This window comes from Nyctereutes procyonoides, unplaced genomic scaffold (genome assembly GCF_905146905.1).
Source record: "Nyctereutes procyonoides isolate TBG_1078 unplaced genomic scaffold, NYPRO_anot_genome, whole genome shotgun sequence".
Lineage (NCBI taxonomy): Eukaryota > Metazoa > Chordata > Mammalia > Carnivora > Canidae > Nyctereutes > Nyctereutes procyonoides.
In genome coordinates, this window is record NW_026575120.1 from 26,275,764 (window position 1) to 26,296,144 (window position 20,381).

General features: G+C 56.4%; 1 protein-coding gene across 5 annotated transcripts; it reads right to left on the reverse strand.

Annotated features, from left to right (window-relative positions):
* Positions 1 to 38: 38 nt before the first annotated feature.
* Positions 39 to 18,048, reverse strand: NOS3 (nitric oxide synthase 3). 5 transcript variants are annotated; one of them, XM_055335213.1, is made up of 26 exons: positions 17,844 to 18,048; positions 16,486 to 16,588; positions 16,027 to 16,175; positions 15,650 to 15,812; positions 14,276 to 14,367; positions 14,046 to 14,187; positions 13,707 to 13,846; positions 13,433 to 13,607; positions 12,898 to 12,999; positions 11,947 to 12,141; positions 11,754 to 11,827; positions 11,420 to 11,564; positions 11,062 to 11,166; positions 8,056 to 8,123; positions 7,540 to 7,656; positions 7,258 to 7,432; positions 5,215 to 5,347; positions 5,024 to 5,102; positions 4,715 to 4,902; positions 3,994 to 4,166; positions 3,407 to 3,617; positions 3,233 to 3,320; positions 2,081 to 2,202; positions 1,168 to 1,316; positions 604 to 798; positions 39 to 520 (listed from the first exon to the last, which is right to left on the reverse strand). In XM_055335213.1, exons 1-26 carry the CDS (start codon positions 18,011 to 18,013, stop codon positions 359 to 361), a joined length of 3,615 nt encoding a protein of 1,204 aa, XP_055191188.1. In that variant the 5' UTR covers positions 18,014 to 18,048; the 3' UTR covers positions 39 to 358. The 5 variants fall into 5 exon arrangements, with proteins under 5 accessions (XP_055191188.1, XP_055191185.1, XP_055191187.1 ...); XM_055335210.1 differs by having other exon boundaries at positions 3,994 to 4,190; XM_055335212.1 differs by having other exon boundaries at positions 16,486 to 16,591.
* Positions 18,049 to 20,381: the final 2,333 nt, after the last annotated feature.

The window sequence follows — 20,381 nt, forward strand, 5'->3', positions numbered from 1 at the left end:
AACATCTGGTCCAGTCTCTTATGGTGAATCTTCAATAATAAATACTTGAACGATTTAGAGATTAGGTTTCGAGATAAGACCCTGCTGAGAGGTAAAGGGAATCTAAAATTCACCTAAGGAACACAAAAGGGGTGACAGTAGGCCCTGGAATACCACTGCTCCAGGGGGCGTCGGGACCCGGGGCAAGGAAGGACATTTCACTCATTCCGGGAAGAAGGCGACTTAGGGAAGACTCTGGACAGAGACGGGGAAGGCACCCCGGGAGGGGACAAGTGGCTGGTAACGCCCCCAGGAGAGGGGCAGAGCCAGAGTGGACTGACGGCCCCTCTCTTGGAACTGGGATGGAAAACGAGCGCTCTCAGGGGCCGGCGGTGTCTGGGCCGGGCGGGTCGAACGCCCAGGGCACCGCGCCCCGCAGATGCCGCTCCTGCAAGGAGAAGCTCTGGGTGCGGATGCGGCTTGTCACCTCCTGCGTGCGCAGTGTGAGCCCGAAAATGTCCTCGTGATAGCGTTGCTGATCCTGCGGGGAGAGTGCAGCGGCTCAGAGCGCGCGGGCCCCGCGGGCGGGTGGGCCCCGCCCCCGCACGGCCCCGCCCCTCGCACCCGCAGCACGCCGATGACGTCGCCGGCCTCGTCCAGCTCCATGTCGCCCTCCGTCGCCAGGATTCGCTGCACCGTCTGCAGGACGCTGGTTGCCATGGTGACGTCGCCGCACACAAACATGTGGCCCCGCTCGAGGCACAGCACGCGGTGCACCTCAGCAGCCAGCTCCGTCCGCAGGATGTCCTGCACGTACGTCTGAGGGAAGCCGGGGTTAGGGGCGTGCCCTAGGCGTTGGCGGGGGCGGGGGCGGGGGGGCTCCTGAGGGGAGAGTCCGGCCCTGGGTGCGAACAGTTTTCCCGCTGGGCGGCGCCCCCAGTGCTCGGTGTTGGGGTGGAGAGAGGAGGAGCCAGACGCGGGGCGGGGCTAGGGTGAAGGTGAGGGAGACCGCGCCCCGGCGCGGGAGGGGCTGCCTGGGTGCCGCGGGGTGGGACCTGAGGGGCGGGGCGGGGGTGCGCCCTGCACCGGGCTGGGCGGGACGTGGGCCTACGCGCCCCTCTGGAGCGCCCCGCGGCCCTTCCCGGGAGCCCGGTTTCAGGTTACTCCCGCGCCCTCAGGGTGTCTCACCTTAGGGCGGTCGGGCTCCCGGGAGAAGGCGGTGAGGACGCGCCCAAAAACTCCGCGCTGCTGGGCATCCTGCACCTCGTCGCGGTAAAGGTGGTCGAGCTGGGAGCATCGGCAGCCGAACACCAGAGTCATGGGGGCGGGCTGCAGCCCTGCAAGCAGCACTGCGGCTTGGAAGAGCCCCCTCCCCGGGCCGCAGCCATAGCCACATCTCCCTCTGGCTAACCTCGCCCTGGCTGGCCGCCCATGACTTTCGAGCAGGAACCACTCTAGCCTCCAGGAGAGTGCACGATGCTCTCCCAGAGACCTTGCCTGACCCCGATTTACAGAGAAGACGCTCATAGAAAAGCAGCTTGCAAGAGGTGGTGGCTCCTCGGGTGGAATGACCAGTGGTGACTTGCTCGAGAAACGTGGGGCTTCTGACTTAGAATTCCAGGCCCTTGGCACCGTCTAAGAGGGAAGTTCCAGGACTCCCAGCAGGCCCGGTCCCTGCTTCAACCCCATAGTCTTCCACACCCTCAGCTTCCACACTATCTGCCTTCCTTCAGTCACAGCCCTTCTTTTGACTTACCAGCTGCCTTGCACACTCCATGTCCAACCCCAACGTCCTGTAGCTTCCTTGGGCACTCGTCCCTGGGCATATCTGTCTTAGCCCCATCCTCTAGCCCCATCCTCTCCAGACTTCCAGTTCCCCTTGACCCCTCCCTTATCCTTAATCCAGCCCAACAGCTACTTTGGATCTGGCCCCAGGAAGCCAAACCAAAGGGGCCCTGCCTTTCAGTTGGTCCAATAAGCTTCTTTTCACCTCTGTGGACCTCTTTCCTGCCTGCTTTCTGTCTTCCAGCCCCATTCCATTTCCCATAGATTGTGTGACTCCCCCCTGCCTTCCAGTCATTCCCTTGGTCCCCAGTCTCACCTTTGCTGTCAATGTCGTGCAGCCGCTCCTGCCAGAAACCCCGAAAGGGGGCAATACCCGTACCAGGACCCACTAGGATGCAAGGCAGACTGGGATCAGGTGGCAGCCGGAAGGAGGGAGCCCTGGTGGAGAAACGCTCAGTCAGGGCCCTGTGCTTTCCCAGCTCCCACGTTCTTACCAAGTTTGACTGAAGGGTGGGGGGAGAACTCAACTACCGCGGGTCAGTGGGCTGTCAGGTGTTCACCATACAGTCTAGCTCAGAGTGGGCATGGTGTGTTTATTAAAAGAACTCTACTTGCAGGCAGAAACTCTGTGGACCTGTGTTTCTGGAGGTTGGGTCAAAAGAAATATAACTTGATTTGAAGTAAAGAATGTTCTATCTCAGTTGAGGGGATTTATAAAATACAGGAAGGGGAAGGACAGCTTTTGGTCCATAATGAGTTTATTGAATGTTTATTTTAAATCCTAGCCTTAATATTGGGTATTTGGTTTGTATTCAGTAGATTGGTACAGTTTGTGATTTAGCCTCCCAGATGGGTTTGGGTTACTGGACCTAACTGGTGCCCATCCTAGGAACTCTTTGAAGTCCACCCTGAGGCTTTGAGTCCTGGCTGCTGGATGGGGCCAGGCTTCTGAACACAGCATGAGGGAAGGGTATCCTATGATCTTTTACCTTGTTTGAGTCCTCAGTGATACTATGGTAACCTAACTAGTTCTCCCTGGACTAAGTGGGGACTTGTCCTTGGGCAGGGCACAGTTCCCAAGTGCAGTGCCTCTGAGTATCAGACTGACTCCAAGGCTGTAGCGAGGCACATAGTATACCTAAAAGCAGCAGGGCCTGCTGGTCGAATCCTAGCCCTGTCTCTGGGTGGGGAAGCTTGGACAGGACCCGAAGTCCAATTAATGAAATGCCCAAAGCTTAGTCAAAGTTCTAAAGTAGCTTAACCAGATACGCCATTCTTGATACGTGTTAAGTGCCCCCCCCCGCCGCCCCGCCCCCGCTCACACCCCTCACCAAAGCTTTCACCCTCACCCTGTGCAGCCACCTGCCTATTCTTCCATCTGTCCCTGGTCATCCGTGTGGCACTTTGCCCACCCCTGCTTGGACACACACTCTCTATGCCACCTCCATCCCCTGAAGTACTAACTTACCCCCTGATGAAGCAGGGTACAGGATCTCCGGCCTTAAGTTGGCTTAGCCATGTGGAGCAGACTCCATAATGAAGGGGGCCCAGTCCATCTGGGGGTTGGGGACAAGAGGGTGCCAGTGAGGGGCCTGAACCAGGGTCACTGTGTGGCCCTGACCCTGGCCCTACATGACCTCACCCTGTGTCCTGTATGCCAGCACAGCTACTGTGAGGTGGATCTCTCCTGGGTGGGCACTGGGTGCTGAGCTGACCGAGTAGTACCGGGGCTGGAGCAGGGGCAGCTGGGTGAGGAGCAGGGGGGCGGGCAGTGCCACCGATGGGAACTGTTCCAGTACCTCCAGCAGTGTGGGGCAGCGGAACCACTTCCATTCCTCATAGCGCCGGGGGTCCTGGCGGAAGCAGGGTGCAACGGGCTTGGAACCTCCCAACCCTGCCTGCTGACCTTCCTCTTGAGCCAAGCCTCCTAGGGCTTCTCCCTCTTCAGACATGAATTAGTGACTCCAGAGCTGGGTCTTAAACCCCAGGATGTGCTAGCCAGAGAAACCCCCCCTGACCCCCCCCCAAACCCCGGCTCATCTTACCTCGAGCTCCTGCTGCCTGCTATGGCTGCCCTGCACCTGGCTGAGGCTCTCGAGCCCCCACTGCCCACTGGGGCTGCCCTGAACTTAGCTGAGGCTCTCAAGCCCTTACTGCCCCTGGGGCTGCCCTGTACCTGTCTGAGGTTCTTTAGCTCCTGCTGCCCACTAGGACGGACGGCCCCCACACCTGGCTGAGGCTCTCAAGCTCCTGCTGTTCACTGGACTCTTCAGCCAGGGTGCTGAGCAGTCGAAGGAGTTGAGGGCTGGGCGGGGAAGTGATGTCCAGGAAGAAGGTGAGAGCCTGGCGCAGTGTGCATGGGGGCAGGCGAGGGTCCCGAACCCAGCTGGGGGGTGGGCTACCTGGTGATGGTGTACAGGGGAGATCTGAGGAAGGGGCCAGAGGGAACTGCATTGTCTGAGGTGGTTATTGCTTGGGGGATGGATACATCAGGACTGACCACACTTTGGGTTTTATTGGAGACCTTGCCCTTAAACAGTGGTGGTGGATGTGTTGTGTGTGTTTGGGGGCTTCTGGCTGGTTTGGGTTGGTTGGGCTCTGCTTCTCCCCCACCCAGCTTTTTTTAAACCCAGGCACTGGTGGGGCAGGAGGTAGACCAGATGCGAGCTATAGAGCAGGCAAGGCTGTCAGGAGGAGACTTTGGGAGGAGCCCAGAAGGAGGGGGCAGCCTTTTAGGGAATGGGGGTAGGTACTGAGGAAGGAGCCACACTCTGTGGACCATCCAGCAACAAGGTCAGCTTGAAGGGAGGGAGCACAGCCGGCTCTGAGCACAGGCATTACATCTGTGAGTGGAGGTGGCAGCCCTCTTACCAGGTCCTCAATTCAGGGGGACCCTGAGGCCAGGGGGAATGGAGTAGGCTGTCATTAGTGCCCCAGACCTCCGCCTTACCAGGGCTGCCCTTCTCCAGCTGCTCCACTGCCACTGGCTCTCCTGGTGGCGGTGGATCCTCCACCCGGCTCAGCAGCGCCTCCACAAGGCCAGGCCGGTTGGGCGGGCAGATGCCAATGTGGTCCCCTGGCTGGTACTGCAGCGCCTCCTGGCTTCCAGTGTCCAGGCGCACCAGGATCGTGGCCCGGCTGGGGGTGTGAAGTTGGGGCAGTTAGAAGAGGGTAAGGAGGGTGTGGGAAGGAGGGTGCTGAAACAGGGGGAAGGAGAGGCCAGGACAGATGTGTGTTGCGGGGGAGGGGTCCTCCTCACGTGGACTTGCTGCTTTGCAGGTTTTCCACCGCGAGGACAGTAGCCTGGACCATCTTCCTCCTATGCACATGGATCAGTCCTGCGGGGGAGACTGAGACTGAGCCAGGAACCTGGCCCGGCTCCTGACAGTTAGCCCTGGGACTCTGGGAGCCCAGAGGGCCAGCTAGGTCAGGGGGAGGCCAGAGCCTCACCTGGCAGCAGCTGGAGGCCCTCAGCCTGGGTGCTCAGCCGGTACCTCTGGCGCTTCCAGGTCCGTTTGGGGCTGAATATGTCCCGGGCGGCAGCCTTGGCATCCTCTCCCACGCAGAAGGTCTCACAGGAGGCCTGAGGGGCAAGGTAGTGAGGGCCCACTGGCGAGGGCTGGAGCAGTGAAGAGCCCAAGGAGGCTGAGGCAGGAGGTTGATCTGGGCTTTGGGGTCCCCACTTGCCACCTTCCGTTCCTGGGACTGTGGGAGCTCAGGGGCCTGGGAGTAGGAGCACCCTTCTAAGGCTGAGCCTGTGGTCTCGGCAGCCCTCGTGGCTGAGGCAGACGGTGCCTGTTCTTCAGCCCATTTTGTGGCTTGGCCACTGCACTAGCTATCACTTTGTGCATATAGACTTGTGTCACACCCCCTGGTTCCTTAATCTGGGGAGTGTTGCTTTTTGAGGGGGCACAGTGCCAGGCACACAGTAGCACTCAGTGAATGCGGCTATGTGTTCAGAGCTGCATTCAAATTCTGACTCTTGTACACACTTGGGCTAGAGGGCCCCCTGGGGCAGGACCCCTGGGAGAGTGAGGATCTGTTTCTGCTCCCATAGGAGTCCTGCAACCTGCTTGTCCATCCCGGGCTTGAATTCCAGGGCTCATCCAGGATTGGTTGCTCCCTCTTCTCCCAAGCGATATCACCAGTCCTGTTAATCTTTCTTTTGTGTGTGTAAGTAAAGTCTTATATCTCTTCCTTCCTTCCTTGGCCCCCTCCCTTCCTTCCTACCCCTACTGCTACCACCCCAGTTAGTTCAGCGTCTTCCTGCTTCTAGTTGGATGCTCCTCTCATCGACCCTGTGTCTTTAAAGCAGTATCTCAAAAACTTCACATTGTGCCTCTTTCTTTTCCTGTCCAACTCCTAACTTCCAGTCACTTCCTTTCATCTTGGATTCTTTTGTTGTGTTTCCCATTCCCCTTCTCCTCCCAGCTTGAGCCTATCTATTTGTCCAGCTTGACTTTCTCCACCCCAGCAAATCCTCCACCTGTGCCAGCACCCGTCCAGCCCCCCTCCCTGCATGTCCTCCTCCTTCTCCATCAGTCCAGACCTGCTAATAAGCTCAAGCCTGGGACCCCTGGATGAACCAGCACTGCCCTGAAAGAACGTCAGGACTGGAAGAGGCATGATCCCTGCTCACCTCCAGGCATAATCCCCAGGCCAGGCAGAGCTGCCTCTGGAGGAAGCCCAGGCTGAGAGAGTCACAGCCCTGGGACCCACCCCTCCTTGCACTTCCCTGAGCCAGGACACCATCTGTCCAGGTGTCACCCCGGGCCTATGTGGCTACTGACTTCCTGTAGGTTCTGTGCTGGCTTCAGCTGCAGCCCTCACCTCTGTCCAGCTTTCTTTCTTTCTTTCTTTCTTTCTTTCTTTCTTTCTTTCTTTCTTTCTTTCTTTCTTTCCTTCTCTCTTTCTTTCAGACTTATTTATTTATTCATAGAGACACACACACACACACAGAGAGAGAGAGAGAGAGAGGCAGAGACACAGGCAGAGAGAGAAGCAGGCACCATGCAGAGAGCCTGATGTGGGACTCAATCCAGGGTCTCCAGGATCACATCCTGGGCTGCAGGCAGTGCTAACCGGGGCTAACCAGTGCCACCAGGGCTGCCCATCTGTCCAGCTTTCTCTTGGGCCTACCCACCCCCCTCCATCCTGCCTGCCCTGCATGCTCTCCCTCTATGCGTCCACTCTGGTGCCCTGTCTGTGTCTGACCAAAGCTCTGCGGGCTGGGGCCCTGTCTGCTCTCTTCTGCCTGGGCCAGTCCCCTCCCATGTTGTTAGGGCTGTGTTATCCACTGCTCAGGACTGAGCCATGAGGGCTGGCTGCACAGTGGCGAAATGAGGACAGATTTTTGGAAGGAACAGGAAGGGACCAGAGAACCAAACAGAATGAGGACAGCAAGATTATTGCGCGTCTCAAGGGGGAGGGATGCAGTCAGGAGGGAGCTAGAATTGGGGTGGGTCACATGTTGGAACAGGCCTAGGGGCTCACCTGGAAGGCGGCCTGGGCCCAGCCTCGGAAGGCCTCCTCCTGGCCACACAGCTCATCTCCTTGGCCCAGCTGCAGCAGCCGCTCCCCACCCAGCTCTTCCAGCCGTGTGTCCACCGCACGAGCAAAGGCACAAAAGTGGGGGTATGCCCGGGAGCCCAGCCCGAACACACAGAACCTGGGGTTCAGGGAGCTGTCACTAGAGCCCCAACCTATCCCAGCCCCACGGATGCCCAGGCAGCTTGCCCTCGCTCCCTTGCCTCCCTTCACTGCAGATCCCCACACCTGAGGGTACCCAGTGCCCCAGCACTGTCTGTGTTACTGGACTCCTTTCTCTTCCGCCTCCAGGAGGACACCAGTGGGTCTGAGCAGGAGACACTGTTGAAGCGGATTTTGTAACTCCTGGCAAGAGAAGACAAAGACAGGGCTGTTTCAGAGAACTGGGGTCATGATGCAAGCCCAGCCACAGCCTGGGGACAGTTTCGGTGTCTCCACATCTGGGATAGGAAAGACTCTGCCCTTGAGCTTAGCTTTGTCTCCCAGAGATCTCTGTGCCTTCAGGCCCTGCTTTGCCTCCCCTCCCCTCTCGAAAGGGGACCTCAGGACCAGCCAGCCCTCAGAGTCCTGGGGACTGCAAGTGGCCAGGTCCCAAGGAAGGAGGGTATCCCAAGCTGTGATGGGGGTCCATCCGGCTTGTTGGAGACGTGCAGGGACAACATTTCAGCCCTCCATTCCTCCAGTGTCTCCAAACACCTCACTGTCTTCCCTCTCACCTCCCCCCCTGGCCTCCACACCACTCACTTGTGCTGTTCTGGCCGAGGGGAGCTGTTGTAGGGACCCGACATCTCCATCAGGGCCGCCGCAAAACTCTAGAGGGGAGGTGTTGGTATCTTGGTTAGTTTTGTTTTAGTTCTTTTTTTTTTTTTTAAGATTTTATTATTTATTCATGAGAGACACACAGAGAGAGAGGCAGACAGAAGCAGGCTCCCCACAAGGAGCCTGATGTGGGATGCAATCCTGAATCCCAGGATCATGCCTTGAGACGAAGGCAGACACTCAACCGCTGAGCCACCTGGGTGTCCCAGTTTTGTTTTATTTCAAACCACACAAATTTAAAACTCTGCTGGGCTGATCCTTATTTTTTATAAGTTCTAATTTTGATTTGTTTTGAAAAATTTAAAACTGATATTGGCTTTTCAAAAATATTGCAGAACCATAAAGTAATAAAAGTGAAAATCTACCCTTACCTCCTCTCCAGTCCTAGCCCCCAAGGCATGTGCCCTATTGACAGAAGTTTAACCTCGTAGCTCTGTTTTGTTGTAGTTGCAGATGTATCTGTATTTATAGTTTTGTTTTGTTTTTTAGTTTTTTCAAAAAGTAAAAATGGGGCCACATACACATACTTACCCACCACACCTGCTTTTTCTCCACAACCTATCATGGACCTCCTTCCAGGTCAACACACCGAGACTGACCTCATTCTTTGAGTGACTGTATAGTGTTCCCACATTTGCATGGACCACAAGCAGGAGACTTCCGTCTGACTCAGGACATCTGGGCTATCTGTGACCAATGCCCAAATGCTTGTATCTATATACACCCACCTCCTCTTTTGTGTTTTTATAGGGTAGTCTTTCCAAGGGGAGTTGCCGAGTCAGGATTTAAAGGCTGAATAAGGTGGGTGGTCAGACCAGCCTGCAATGCAGCAATCCCTGCAATGCAGCAACCGGTAGAGGAGCGTTCTTTGCTCACTCCTTCCAACACTGGATGTGACCAGTCCTTAATGCTTCAGCCAACTTGATGGAGGTGGAAAACAGTCCTCAGTCTCCCTACATTGCCTCCATTGCTAGTAGCACCAGCATCTTCTAGGAGGCTGAGCTGCATCATGTGCTGGCATGAAAATAGCTAAGAGCTACGTGGAACACCTTCGCATAGCAAAACTCCAAACGCAGCAAGCCTGGAACACCTCAGTGTTAGCTGTAGGTACATTTGGGTGATGGGTCTTTAGGTTCACCATTAGTGTACTACTTAATTTTATTTTTTGAACCTTTCATTGAAGCATAATACATTCAGAAAAGCCCGTGTATCATAAACGTACAGTTTTTTCTAGATTTTCACCAGCTGAGCATGCTTGTGCCATCAGCATCCTCTCAGGAAACATCGCTAGAATCCTAGAATTCACCTTTGGACCCCTCCCAGTTACCACCCCCCACCTCCCCACCCCCAGTGATGGCGACTACTTTCCTGATTCAAACACCACAGATTCCTTTTGCCTATTTCTGAGCTTAATACAAAGTGAGCCCTACGGTCCAATTCTGTTGTTGGGCTTCTTTCCCTCTGTGTTATGTTTTCAGATTCATCTATGTCCTGTGATTGTGATCCTTTCAGCCTCATCGCTGTATAGAATTTGAATAGACCACAATGTATTTATCCAGTTGGTTGTGGGTAGTCCTCGCATTGTTTCCAGTCTGGGGCTATTATGGCCAATGCTGTTGTAAACATTCTTGTTCATGGTTTTTAGCGAATACCCCATTTCTGTGGGTCACATTTCTAGGTTTGCTCTAGTGTCAAAAACAGAGGTGAAATTTACAGACGTTGAAATGCACAGAACTTAGAGGTGCAGTTCAATCCATTTGGCTGTTGGGCAGTTTTTTGTTGTTGTTTTTTTTTTTTTTAAGTTAAACATACATCTACCCGATGACCCAGCAGTTCTACTCCCAGGTATTTATTTAAGAGAAATGAAAACATGAGCCCACAAAAGCCTTGCCCAAGAATGTTCATAACAGCTTTATTCAAAATAGCCAAACCCTGGAAACAGCCCAAGAACCCGTCAGCAGAACAGAGAAACACACGGTGCGTTCACAAGGTGAACACTGCTCGGCAGTAGAAAGGAGTTAGGTACTGAATCACTAGTCACAGTGAGATGAGCCTCAGAAGCGGGCCGAGGCCTTACTGTGTGCTCCCCTCTCTATGATACCCTGGAGCACGCAAAACTAACCTGGCTGACAGAAGTCAGAAGGCTGGTGGCCTTACATAGAGATGGACAGGGAAGGGGCTGGCTGGGGGCACAAGGGGACTATGTAGGTGGTGGGTCACGGGGGTGTAAATACCACTTTTACACCAAAAAGTACGTGGCTCTATTATTCTTTACAAAGCAGATCAGAATGAGGGCTGACATGGCAGCATGGCAGGGGGGCAGCTGGCATCAGAATTCTGCTTTGGGATCCTGGAGGAGGTACCTAGTGCTCAGGAGGCACTTATCACCTAGAAGCTGAAACAGCCAAGGACACTAGGAATGAACATAGCCAGGGCAGCCAGGGACAGAGAAGCTGGAAAGACCGTGGCTAATAATAAAGGCCTCAGTGGTGGTGCTCTCGTTTGTGTCTTTAAAGATTTGTGCAGAAAGTTGCCTAATCTCTGTTGACATCTGAGAGGTGCTCTTTCTTTTCTTAAGGAACGAAGGAAAGCAAGTCAAAATTGAGTAGTAAGTGGAGTGTTGCTGTTTTTCTAACCTGTCAGTGCTTGAGAGCAGTCTGACCTCGTGGGCCAACCAACAAGTGCCTTCCACATATTAAACACTTGCACGGGTAATAGAAATGATCTGGGGACACGCTGAAGCAGGTGTGTGTGTGTTGGGGTGCTGGAGTATGGCTTGTGCAGGCTCTCGGGTTCCAGTGGATTGTCCACACTCGCATTTTGGGGGACTCTCAAGTCTCCACTCGCCATTGCGGGGATGGAGTCCCTGCCCAGCCACCCCATTTTGAGTCTCCCCTCATTTCCAGGGGCTTCTTTCCTACTAGGTCTCACCTCTCCATTCTCCGGGGGATCACCATTCCCAAATGTGCTGGTCACCACCAACACCAGCGTCTCATGCTCAAGGGACACCACGTCATACTCATCCATGCACAGGACCTGTGGATGAGGAGAAGACTAATGTCCCAGGGACTTGGCCCCTACTGCTCTAGCACATCTACTCAGTCCTGCCTGGCAGGGCACAACTCAGACCCTGACTCAGGCCCAGAATCAATCCCTGAATCCATTTGGATGCTGGGCTTCCTTCTGGGCTCTGACTTGTGACCCTCTTCTGTCCTCCAGGGCACCTCTGAAGATACAGATGGGCCCTCTCCCCCTTCCCAGGTCCCCAGCCCTCTGGACTTAGCCCTACCCGGGGGTCGAAAGCCTTCCGGAAGAGTCTCCCCAGCTGCTGTGCATAGCTCTGGGCCCGGCCAGTCTCGGAGCCATAGAGGATTGTTGCCTTCACTCGCTTTGCCATCACAGTGCCCATGAGTGAGGCAGAGATCTTCACCGCACTGCAGGCAAGGGCAAGGTGAGGGGTGGTCCCAGGCATACAGAGCCACAGCCTCCCCAGGTGCATGGTCCAAGTAAGGTCTTGGGGCACAGAGTGGTGGGTGTGGGTGTGGGGTGGGCCTTCCTGTTGTTAGAACTGGTCCCCTATGTGTGGGCAGCAACCCTAGGGGCAGCACTTCTAGGGCACCTACTTGGCCACTTCCTTAAAGGTTTTCTTCCTGGTGACGCCGGCACCCTTGGATGCACTCCCCTTCCACGGGTCTGTCTGCAGGGCAGTGATGGGGGAGTGGAGGAGGAGGAGATAAGTCAAACAACAGTTTGGAGGCCCCTGGGTGCTGCTTAGTTAGAGCTGGCCACGGTGGGCAAGAGCCAGTGGGTAGGCACCTGATAGCGGAAGGCCGGGGACAGGACGTAGTTGACCATCTCCTGATGGAAAACAGGGGTGAGGCTGCCAGAGATGGGGGGCACGATCCAGGCCCAGTCAGCAGGGCAACCCCCCCTGGCCTTCTGCTCGTTCTCCAGGTGCTTCATGAAGGAGGCTGTGGCAGCATGGTGGTCCACGATGGTCACTTTGGCCAGCTGGGATTGGGGAGGCAGGGGCTTAGACAGCCTACAGACTCACACTGCTGTTACCCTAATCACCACTGTGCCCTGGGTCTCCCCAAACCGAACACACACTGTGTTCCCCACGGTGCTGTCACCACTGGCTGCAGCACGCACGGTGTGCCCAAAGTTTAGCAGTAGCAACTCCAGGCTCCTGAACCAAAACATCCTAAACTCCAGCCAAGTTCTCAGCAGGCACTAGTTTCTTCAAATGACAATGCCCAGAAGGCCTTCAGCCCTGGTGTTAATGTTTCCAGAATCCAGCGGGTCCCACAGACTGCAATACCCACTATACCCTGGGGGCCTGCATTCCCAAGCATGCCTTCATCAGCAGGGCTCCCAACACACTGCACCCCCATATAGCAGCACTTGGAATAGTACGTGCTGTGCCCCCAGAACTGTAGGCCCAGTGTGCCCCACGGACCACGATACTACTGCCAGCTGTCTCCAACTCCCGTCCCCATTTCTTTTTTTTTTTAATTTTTATTTATTTATGATAGTCACAGAGAGAGAGAGAGAGAGAGAGAGAGAGAGAGAGAGAGGCAGAGACATAGGCAGAGGGAGAAGCAGGCTCCATGCACTGGGAGCCCGACGTGGGATTCGATCCTGGGTCTCCAGGATCGCGCCCTGGGCCAAAGGCAGACGCTAAACCGCTGCGCCACCCAGGGATCCCCCGCCCCCATTTCTAAGTGCTCTGGTCCCTTCCTTCCTGGCCAGCCTGGGCCTATGTACCTGGTAACTGTGCAGCACAGCCAAGTTGATTTCCACTGCTGCCTTGTCTTTCCACAGGGATGAGGTGGTCCTGGTATCCAAGTCCATGCAGACAGCCACATCCTGGGAGCAGGGGTACATGGCATTGTAGGGACAAGGTTGCGGGGGAGTGGATGGAGAGCAGCTTTGTCTGAAACTCATGAGTAGAAGGAGTGAGGGGTAGGTGGACACGGCGAGGCCTGACTGCTTAGTTTGGAGCTGGTTCAGGTCCTCGGCTGCAAAGGCGCCCCTGAGCCAGTTACTTCTCTGCCCTGGATCTTAACTTCCCATCTCTAAAATGACATTGTTTTTGCAACATCTGCCTTGAGGATCTGATGAAAGCCTTAGAACTATAGATCCCAGAAGAAATAACTGCACGTACACTTATTTGCCCCAAATTTGCATTTAGGAGGAGCCCTCCAAATTTCTAGGAGGTTGCTGAGTGTGGGGACCTATTTGTGAATCAAAGGCTCCAGCCTGGAGGGACGCATCTCCTTCCCTACCCACTGGTCCTCACCTCCAGGATGTTGTATCGATGAGGGTCACACAGGTTCCGCGTGCCAATCTCAGTGCTCATGTACCAGCCGCTGAAGGGGGCCGCAGGGAACTCCAGCCCCCCAATTTCCAGCAGCATGTTGCTCACCGCTGGGAGGGCATACCAGCGCAGGCCCAGGGCTGCAAACCACTCCAGCCTGGGGGTGGCCGGGCATGGGATCAGGCTGCCTGTGGAGCCTGCCTGGCCACCCCTGGGCAGCCCCTCCTCCACCTGACCCAGTCCCTCTCATGCTCACGTGGGGTGCTCCAGGGGCACCTCGAGAACCAGTTCGGGGGGTAGAGCAAAGAGTTCTGGGGGCTCATCTGGGGCCTGGAGCAGTAGGGGCAGCACATCAAAGCGGCCGTTTCCTGGAGTCCAGCCATGCTGGATGCAGAGCTGTGGGGAGCAGGGCCAGAGGTGGGTCTGAGGGGCCCAACCTCCTGTCCTCCTCAGGGACTCCCTTCATTGGCCTCTCCCTCCTTCATCTCAGAGTCCCCGCTCCCTGCTTCACCAACCACTCTTTGACTGGACCCTCATGCCACATCCCAGAGCCCTCATTGGCTAGGCTCCACTGTCCCTGCCCCTCTGTGCCCACCTCAGTGATCTCCACGTTGGCTGGGTCCCCCCGCACAGAGCCATCCTGCTGCCTGTAGCCCGCATAGCGCACCAGCTGGCTGTTCCAAATTCGGAAGTCTCCGCGGCCTGAGGCACGCTGGGGGAACACTGTGATGGCCGAGCTGACATGGGGACGACAGCTGTCAGAGCCCCGCCTTCACTGCCACCTAGGGAAGGGGTGCCATCTGGCACAGTGTAGGGGGCACTCACCGGAGGTTGCCCCGGTTGGTGGCATACTTGATGTGGTTGCAGATGTAGGTGAACATCTCTTGGGCAGAGCTGCAATCCCGGGCATCAAACACCTGAGCCAGCCAAGGCAGGGGGATGGGGTGAGGGAGACACAGAGATATTGAGTATCAGCTTTAGGAGAAGGTAAGGAGGCAGGGGAGGGTGTAGCCACCTTGTCTGCACCCTCCAAAGGCTGCCAGTGTCACTCGTCATGGTTCTTTTTCCTTCAGGGAGCCTACCTGACCATCAGCACCCACACTGACTGCTTCCTGCCCTGCACCACACACACCTGGTCTGTCCCTTATCTCCTTGCTGGGACATCTCCCCATCCCTGCAGGAGTGGACTCAATACCTGATACAGAGGAGGGACCCAGTCACTGCCAAACTGATGATTGGGGAAAGGCACCGAGTGACTGGAAGGCTACCTAGGGGTGTGGGTGGTGAGCTCCCCATTACCCACGGTGCTCAAGCAAAAGCAGGTGACCCCAGCCAGTCATCAAACTCTCCTTGAGCACACTGGTGTTGGGAAGGTGTTGGCTGCATTAGGTGGCTGTCCAGGGAGTCCTGACATTCTTAGGCTAGGAGAAGTCATCTTGACTTGGCTGAATGGGGGCACCAGCAGGGAGCTGGGAGGTCCCTTTCCTGCTCATGTTAGTGACAGAAGCAGGGGGTTGGCAGTGGCTGGTCTGGGGCCAAGGGAGGAATGTAGCAGTGAGTGGGATCCAATATAGAAGCTCTGATGGGTTCAATGTTGAGCTAGAGCTTTGAACAATTTCAAGGGGATGCAAGTGTCAGACAGGATCGTTCTTTTATTGGAGACTTCTTTGGGATTTATTGAGCATGTGGCTTTATTCCAAATTATTTGGTGGCCAGTTATAGCTAAGGAGGCCAAGGCCATGGATTAAGTTCCCAGTGGGTCAGCTTGCTTCTCTTGCTTCTCTTAGGCTCTTCAGTGGTGGGAATGTGAAGGAGGGTGTGAGGCCAAGGTGCTGGAGGACTGGGCTGGACAAGTGAGGCCCACATGGAAGAAGCAGCCAGGGCCCTTTTCTAGAAGAATGCTTCTGTTGCTCTGACAATACCCCCCACCCCCACCCCGAACCACTGCCTGGCTGTCCTTTCTGACTCATATGTTTGGGTGTTTCTCTCCACAGTCAGCCAAGGCATTGCTGCGGGGCTTAACAACCAGGGTTGGCTACTGGACTGAGGGCCCCCAGGGGTACCAATCTCTAAGGGAATGGGCAAGGATCTCCCCGCTGCTTAGTACCCCCCAGCGAAGCCTCAGGAGTTACCCTCACTCTCCCTGTCCCTTTTCTGTCCCCCCAGTCCCCATCTGGGGTGCTTGCTAGCCAGCCACACCTGCAGCTTCCCCCACTGGATCCGGCCCACGCAGCGGGGAGCGTTTCGCCAGGCCTGCTTGGCCCCGAACACCAGCTCGCTTTCCCGAAGCTGATAGGTGCCTGTGGCTGCTACCTCGGCTTCCACCTCTTGAAGCCTCTGCTCATGGGCCTGGGAGCCACTCCTGTTGTGGAGAGGGGAGCAGAAGAAAGTCAAATCGGAGGGGTGGGGGAGAGGTTCCCTGACTTTGTGTGGGTACTGGGGAGATGCTGGTAGGTGCTGGTGTCAGGGCAGCGGATGGGAACCTTCCTAGGGAAGGTAATCATTTCAAGGGCTCGCCAGGACCAGCCCAAGTCAAAGGACAAGGGTGGGCTTTGGGTCTCAAGGCACAGCCTCACCTCTTGATGGAGCTGTAGTACTGGTTGATGAAGTCCCTGGCCTGGCTCAGCAGCTGCTCAGGGGGTGCAGGGTCCTGGGAGGGCCGGCTCTGCAGTTTCCGTGGAAATACCAGAGAGCCCAGACAGCGTCTCGGGGTGCAGGGCCCATCCTGGGTTGGGGTGGAGGACAGAGGCAGAGCGAGCAGGAGCACAAAGGTCAAGACCAGGTCAGGGTGTAGAGGAAGGGTGGGAGGGGGCTCAGAGGGCAGGTGAGTCTGGGCAGGTGTGGGATCAGGGCTGGGGCTGAGACTGGAAATGGTGAAGTTGGGCTGGGTTGTGGCAGGATTTGGGACAAGGTCTGGAGGTCAGGAGTCACCAGAGTCCCCTGGCTCTTCCCCGTTGGCTCTCTACAAGTTCAGGAGGGGCCTGGCCTTAGCCACCCTGACCCTGACATGGGATGGGGAGGGCTCCTGGCCTTACCTGCTGTGACTGGGCACTCAAGGTGTCATAGGTGATGCTCCCCACCTCCCAGTTCTTCACACGAGGGAACTTGGGCCCATCTGGAGGCCGGGTGAGCGGGGGGCTGCTGGAACCCAGGGGAAGGGTTAGGGGGGAGGTGTGCCCCCAGAGACCCCTCCGACAACATGAGTAAGCCCAGTGATTTCTGGCTTGCCTGCCACATGCTTCCTCATATTTCCTCTATCAGCCGTCACAGCTACCTTAGGAGGTAGACAGTATTTGCACACTCCTGTACAGATGAGGGACTCAAGGCTCAGAAAAGTTAGGAATCCTGCCAGAGGCCTCATGGGCAGAACCAGTCCCTTCAAAACCCAGGCCCCCACCTGTTTCTTGTGTCTCCAGGCCCTGGGCTGCACAGGGAGCCACACTGAGCTCCTGAGCCTCTGACCTGAGGCTGGGTCCCCATCCCTGCTCGGGGGCCCATGTCACCTCTTCTGTACATGGGGTGTCCCAGCCCCCGGAGTTGTGATGAACCCAGCTTTGAGGGGGATGGACCCCATGGCTGAGCTGAGGGAAGCCGCAGCAGGGATTCCTCAGGCCTGATTTCCCTCCCTGCTTGCTTCCACCCCTCCTGACAGTAACCATCGTGTGAAGGGAAGCCTCGGAGGCCTTATCACTTCCTCCCAGAGGCTGAGGCCTGTGGCGGGGAGGAAGGGAGGGACTCGGGGCCTCGGGGCGCCTGTGCAGAGCCTTCCCTACAGGGCTGCCTCCAGCCCCTACCACCCTGCCTGGCCTGGCAACCCCGCCCCCCCCAACCCCCTTTCGGCCTCCAGCTGCCCTGTCTCTCTGGCGGCTGAGGATGCCAGGTTAGTTTTGGGGTTGATGGCCACTAGGAGGTTTGCTCTGTCTTTTCAGCCTCTTACACCAAGGGCCTGAGTCTCCTGGACCAGCTCTCTCCCCTTTCTGAGACGATCTTCTCTCTCCTGCAACTACCTTTAGCCCCTTCTGTGAAACGATCAGCAGGGTTTGTTGAAGGCTTGCAGGAGCTAGAAACTTACAACAATCCCATGGAATGATTAGTGTTATATCCTTATCTTATGTAAATGAAGGCTCAGAGAGGTTAAACGACTTGCTCAAAGCCAAATAGCTCACGGCAGCAGGCAGCAGAGCAGCGTTCAGACCGGTAAACCAGCACCCTTACCTCCCGCTTTCACCTGCTCCCTGCTGGCCCATCCCAGCCTCTTATCTGAGCCTTCCTGATTGTCCTGTTCTGTCCATACAGGTAGCCCTCTTGTGTGGGCGACCTGGCCCTCCAGCCTGAGGCTCCAGGGCTTGCCACCCTCCCTTAGCCCTCTGTTTCTGGCCGCCAGGGCCCTTACCTGTGGTCTGGTGCTGGTGGGGGCGAGGGTGGGGGCGCCAGGACCGGTGCCCGGCTGGGCTCTGAGGTCGGGGAGGCAGGGCCCTGCTTGCCACATAGCCCCAGGCCCAGGCCCAGCCCCAGGCCACAAGGGGGCCCGGGCTCCTGGCCCACACTCTTCAAGTTGCCCATGTTCAGCCTCGCCCCAGTTCTGGCACTCTGAGTGAGTGGAGCCCAGGCCTTTTCCTTAGGAAGGGGAGAGGGTGGTGGGAGGGGGTTCTCCAGTGCTGGCCCTTGCCCCGCCCCTGCCCCATACACAATGGGACAGGAACAAGGCAGGCTGGGAGGCTCTAAAGCCTCGGCTCCATGCCCGCCCAGAGGGTGGGGGGCCGGACGCCTGGGTTCCGCTCTGAGGACTAAGACTGATAAGTGGGAAGCCAGGTGTTCTTGGAGGCCTGGAGGGGGAGCACCAGAGCAGGGGTGTGTGTGTGGGGGGGCGGTTGGAGGTAGGGGGTAGGGATAGAGTTGGCCACGTGGACAATCCGAGTCAGAGAGGTCCTTGTGTGATGTCTGGCCAGAGTGGAGGACTTCCACGGTGCCCTTGTTGGCCTTGCTCTGAGGGGTTGGGTGGGAGGTGAACACTGTGTCAGTGTCAGGGAATGATTCCCAGACTCCTAGTGACCACAGGTACCTCGTGGGTCCCTCCAGGTGCTCTCCTTCACCACTCTGTCGACAGCTAAGTGTTTTTGTACCCCCACCATTGAGTGCTTTGGAACTCTCGGGAATACAGGTCCAGCAAGGATGCAGTGACCCTTTGTCCTTGAGTCTGGCATTAGGGTACCCTTCCCCTCCCAGCCCCAATTTCCTGGAACCCCCGCCCCCCATGACTCAAGTGGGGGGACACAAAAGAGCAGGAAGCTGCCATCCAGGGCCTCCACACCCACCCTGTCATCCAGTGACGCATGCTTCCCTGGGGGTGGTAGGTCTGTAGATAGACCCAGCAGTCAGTGCTGAGCAGGGATTGCCTACTGGGAAGATGTTGGGGCTGTATTAAGAGTGTGGGGATAGGGAAACTACAATTCCCAGAGTGCAGATGGTGCATACCAGCACTCTTCAGGTCCCTCAGGCAGTTGTGCAAGCTGGGGTTTGTAGTTCTAAGCCATTGTGGTGGGGGGTGGCAGAGAAAGGCTATGAGCTGGGTATTTGGGTCTACAGTGGTCTGATCCTCATGGATTTGAGACCACAGAGACTAAGAGAAATTGCAAGAAAGAAAGGAAGTTGAGACTGGCATAGGCAGAGACTGGGAGAGGCAGACAGGCAGACAAACAAATACGTAGATTTGTGTTGGCTGGACTCCTTTGAACAGCGGTGGAGGATTAGATTGGGGTGCGCCTGGGTGGGGGTCAGGCCGGCGGATCAGTTGGAAGGAACAGGCTGTGCTGTGAGTTCCTGGGTCATACCAAGAAGGTAGGGTCTGCTAGTTTGGAGGGAGGAGGGCGAGGGGACCCTGTAAACACAAAGAGGCCTGAACTGCTGGACACCTGGAGAGCTTTGCTGCCCCTCTCTCACAAAGGGGCAGCTGGGGGGCAGAAGCACAAGGCCTGTGGTCAATCCAGACCTGCCCCTAGGGCCCCACAGCCCGAGACTCCACCATGCTCAGCCCCCTTTCCTAGCAAGACAGGAGATGGATCCAGGCCCCTACCTTTCAGACATTTTCACCAGACCACATTTCTGGTGCTCATTCAGCCACCATCTAAATGCACATGACAGAGAAGGACTCCTTTTCCTACATTCCAGGTAATGGAGCAGTGGCTAGCCTTCATCAGATGCTGCAGCCCTTGTGAGTACTTGCTTTCACCATTTACCAAAGCCACTCCCTGTGGTCTCCTGACCTTGGGGCCTCCCCTCCCATCTATGCCTTACACTGCTGCCAGAGTCATCTCAAAAGCAGGGCTTACCTCTTGCCTTGGCCCTTCCTGAAACCTTTGACCCAAGGCCAAAGCCCAGCAACACACCAGCCCAGCCCCCAAGTACACTGCTCACACCTTCTGTTATGGACAAAGGGGCTTCCTCATGGATATCCAGACAATTTTCAGGCCTTGCCTATGTTGTCCCTCCACCTCACCTTTGCCCTCTGACTAAAGAAAATCTTTCTTCCCTTTCCTTCTGGCTCAGCAGGTAACCTGCCCAGGTTTCCCGTGGAGAACCTGCAGCGGGAAGTCCAAATGCCTGCCTTCAGAATCTGCCCAGTGTTCAATCCAAGGCCACATGCTTGCCTGGAGGCTTTAGTCACTGAGCCTTGGGAGGTACGTGGGCTTATTGTTTCTGCCCAGCTGGCACTCCTCTGTGGACAGTCTTTATGCAGAGCCCCTGGTGCCCTGGCAGAGAGCTTCTCAGAGCTCACTGTGGCCTGAGCCTCTTCCTAGCTGATTCTTCTTTTTTCTTCTCTCCTTTCCTAGATATCAGACCTGCATCCTGTTGAGACTTCTGTGCCTCCCATTATCTTTCACAGACATGACCCCCAGTCAATCTCTTAGGCTTCCAGCTCCTACTTGGTGTG

What these genes read in the sequence shown, in the direction of transcription:
- NOS3 (XM_055335209.1), bottom strand. Translation starts at nt 18,013, where the DNA reads ATGGGCAACTTGAAGAGTGTGGGCCAGGAGCCCGGGCCCCCTTGTGGC. An exon ending in GCTGGCATACAGGACACAGG is followed by an intron (nt 3,321 to 3,406) that starts GTGAGGTCATGT and finishes CCCAACCCCCAG; the next exon opens with ATGGACTGGGCCCCCTTCAT. An exon ending in GTACCCTGCTTCATCAGGGG is followed by an intron (nt 2,203 to 3,232) that starts GTAAGTTAGTAC and finishes TTTCTCCACCAG; the next exon opens with GGCTCCCTCCTTCCGGCTGC.